Source organism: Cibotium barometz, chromosome 4 (assembly GCF_041138505.1).
Source record: "Cibotium barometz isolate CiBa-2024 chromosome 4, ASM4113850v1, whole genome shotgun sequence".
Taxonomy (NCBI): domain Eukaryota; kingdom Viridiplantae; phylum Streptophyta; class Polypodiopsida; order Cyatheales; family Cibotiaceae; genus Cibotium; species Cibotium barometz.
In genome coordinates this window covers 207,471-210,723 of record NC_141049.1, presented here as the reverse complement: position 1 = coordinate 210,723, position 3,253 = coordinate 207,471, and the positions used below count along the sequence as shown (strand labels likewise).

Below are 3,253 nucleotides of genomic sequence, written 5' to 3'. Positions count from 1 at the left end.
GTGGGTGTGCAACCCCCTACCTAGTCATTTTAATATCCTTGAGAGAGGAGAAAGTTGCAATTGGAAAACAATTTTGAAAAGAACCTAAGATTTTGCCAACAGGCCCTTGCCCCACAAGGTGGAGGTCATTGATTCCAATCTACCAAATGGCATATTTTAGTACCAAACAATGTGACACTTGCAAAAGTATGGTCCTTCAAAGTTTCTCTCTTAGTAATATGATGCTTTAAAATGGTGTGCCCTTCAAAAGAACACCAAACACACTTGGCATTCATCAATGCAGGCACTTGTTATCCACTATTATGCACAAAGATATTCACACCATAGTACCATACTTGAAATATATAGAGGTTCTTGAACATTTGCCCCTTACAAATCTAATCACTGAACATTTGCCCCTTACAAATCTAATCACGTGTAAAAGTTGCCAAAAAAAGAAAAGAACCTAAGATTGCCATTTTCCCAGTTCATCATCCGAAAATCGTACAAGGAAGATTATTACTATGTGCCAATTTTTTTAAAACAAAGAAGTAACCATTAAATCAAATCTTCCTAGGCAGGTTCAACTTAAGTCTTTTACCATGTATATGGATGGATGTGATGTGGAAAATTAAATTATGCAACCTTTGTGAGGTCGTCGATGACAGTTTCAAGTGCGGAGTAGGATGAACCACCTTGTTCTACTGCACGACGAGCAGCAGCCTTCCATGTGGCGGCCTTTAGGCGGAGTTCTTCCGAGTGCATGAGTGCAGTGACAGCCCTTTGGACCTCGCCTCTTCTTATCACGTCCTCTTCTTTCCCTTTCTGCATGCCAATCCCAACCTTCCAAACCTTTGTTATAATTAATGTGTTAAGATGCTGGTCAGCTAACATCGGATAGCACAGCATGGGAACCCCCATGTGAATGCTCTCCACGGTGGAGTTCCACCCGCAATGCGTCAAGAAGCCACCAACTGCCACGTGCCCCAACACCTGGATCTGAGGAGCCCAGTTAACTACAAGGCCACGACCATGTGTGCGGTCGAGGAAGCCTTCCGGGAAGAGCTCACGGCTGCACCGTGCAACCCACAGGAACGGCTGCTTGCTGTCTTCGATGCCGAGCGCAAGCTCTTGAAGTTGTTGTGTGGACAACGAAGCGATGCTGCCAAAGGAGATGTAGAGCACAGAACCCACCGCTTGTTGGTCAAGCCATGGGATGCACATGCTTTCTTCTGGGTAGAAGCTTGCGCTGATCAAGCTTGCGCTGTCGTTGAAGTTGCCAGGTGGCAAGAGGGGCCCTACGCACAGCACTTTTGTTTCACATGAAGGAGCGGAGGCCTCAAGGCTAGGGGCCTCCAGCGCTTCAAACGTGTTGACCACAATGCAAGCTGTACCCTCCACACCATCCAACCTCTCCTTGAAAATTCTCAGACGCTCTGGGTCGCGAAATGGCAAAGCAGCCAAAAAATCCGATGACTTCACTGGAATTCCAGCTGTCACATTTTCACTGGACACTTCAGGATTGGGATCATCCCCATCCGTATCCGTATCCGCATCTGCATTTACATAAACAAAAACCTCATCAATGAAATGCCATTTGTGATGACGTTAGACGTTCAGAATTTAGTTTTTCTTTTTTGGGGGGAAAAATTTTGGGTCGTTATCATATTTACCCGTGATTTTCAGCTTCCCGCTTCTCAGCTCCACCGCAGCCGCCAATGTCGCCGCATTAGAAGTCCAAAAGAGCACCCTCTTAATCCCTAGCTTATTAGCCAGACCTTGCGTCCAAGGAAAGAATGAATTCGCAATAATGCAAGTGATGGGATTTGGCGTAGCTCTAGAGTTGATTATCATCTGCTCGAGTAACCCTTGCTGCGATGCAATGCCCTGCAAGATTTGAACTATGCTGCTAAGCAGGAACTGGTCGCTTTGTCCGGGCAAGGGCTCTTGGGATCCATCAGGGATAGTTGCAAATCGAATGTCCACGCCAAGAGGAGCATTATGGCGCTCAGACTCAGATTGGGATTGAATAATTTTGTCGAGCTGCATGCGGTTGTGAGCTTTCTCTGTGTTGACAAATGTGATGATAAAACCACGCACCGCAAGCTGCAAGGAGAAATTCAGCATGGGATTAATGTGCCCTTGTGCAGGCATCGGAAGGACCAAAGCATGGGAACAGCTGATCTTACTACTACTACTACTACTACTAGCAGCAAAGGCATCCATGGCTCACTACTAGAGAAGCTGATATTATATATATATATGGTAGTGTGGTCAGCGGCGATGGCTGTGTAGTCTCGCGTATTCATATATGTGTGTGTGTGTGTGTGTGTGAGAGAGAGAGAGAGAGAGAGAGAGAGAGAGCCACAGAGGCGCCCGCCCCGCTCAAGACCTGTGCACACGCAAGTGATAACGCACGGCTCACGAAAAATTTGTTTTTTCAACCAATCAGAATAAAGTCAATGAAAAAAACCTATTTTGTTTTGACGCAAGGCATGACGCACGGCCTACGAAAAAAACGCTATTTTTAAAACCCCGCAATTTCGACCCCAAACCCTTTTTTGTTTTTTTATTTAAAACGCCGCAACCGGTTTTCCACCAAACCCCATCGGTTTTCAAAGATACCTTCTGGCCTCATATTGGTTTGGGGAGTCGGGACTCCTTCATTCAACACTGTAAAGAGACCAATACAAAGAGCATCTCTCTCTCTCTAAATTTTGATGCTTCTTTGTGCATGTCACCTCGAAAAGATGAACTCAACTTGTAAAGATGTCCATCAGGAAGGCCATATATGGTCTGTGATGATATGGTAACTATGTCTATCAAGTATTGAAGCATTTATATCAAGTCACGATCCACCATAAAATACGTCTCGAAAGGCTACATCTCCACCTCAATAAATCCAATAATCAATGTTAATATTTTTGTTGAAATACCTTAACATTGCAAGCCTCTCTAGAATATCAGCCATAAAGTGAATATTACGTATGAATTCAAACTTTGAAATCGTATAAAAAAGAGACCTATTCTCTCTTTTTACAAACTCTTGCAAAGCCTCAAAAGACTCACAAAACTTTATGAACCACACTATGCCTACTCAACCATTTAACCTTATAAATTCTACTCATATACAGTACTGCACACCTAAACGCTTTCTCCAAACTCTCTAACATGGAGGTTTTAAGAGAGCTTTTAGAGAACATAAACACAATAGAATTCATGCATGCTTCCAAAATCTATGCAGTTTTAAAATCTTTAACTGCATTAGAGAGAC

The 3,253-nt window shown here is 43.8% G+C and overlaps 1 protein-coding gene across 1 annotated transcript; it reads right to left on the bottom strand.

The window, feature by feature from the left end:
* Window positions 1-354: 354 nt before the first annotated feature.
* On the bottom strand, window positions 355-2,287 carry LOC147638778 (7-deoxyloganetin glucosyltransferase-like). Its single transcript, XM_086784188.1, has 2 exons — window positions 1,653-2,287; window positions 355-1,535 (listed from the first exon to the last, which is right to left on the bottom strand). The coding sequence occupies exons 1-2, from the start codon at window positions 2,203-2,205 to the stop codon at window positions 616-618; spliced, it is 1,473 nt and encodes a 490-aa protein (XP_086640314.1). The 5' UTR covers window positions 2,206-2,287; the 3' UTR covers window positions 355-615.
* Window positions 2,288-3,253: the final 966 nt, after the last annotated feature.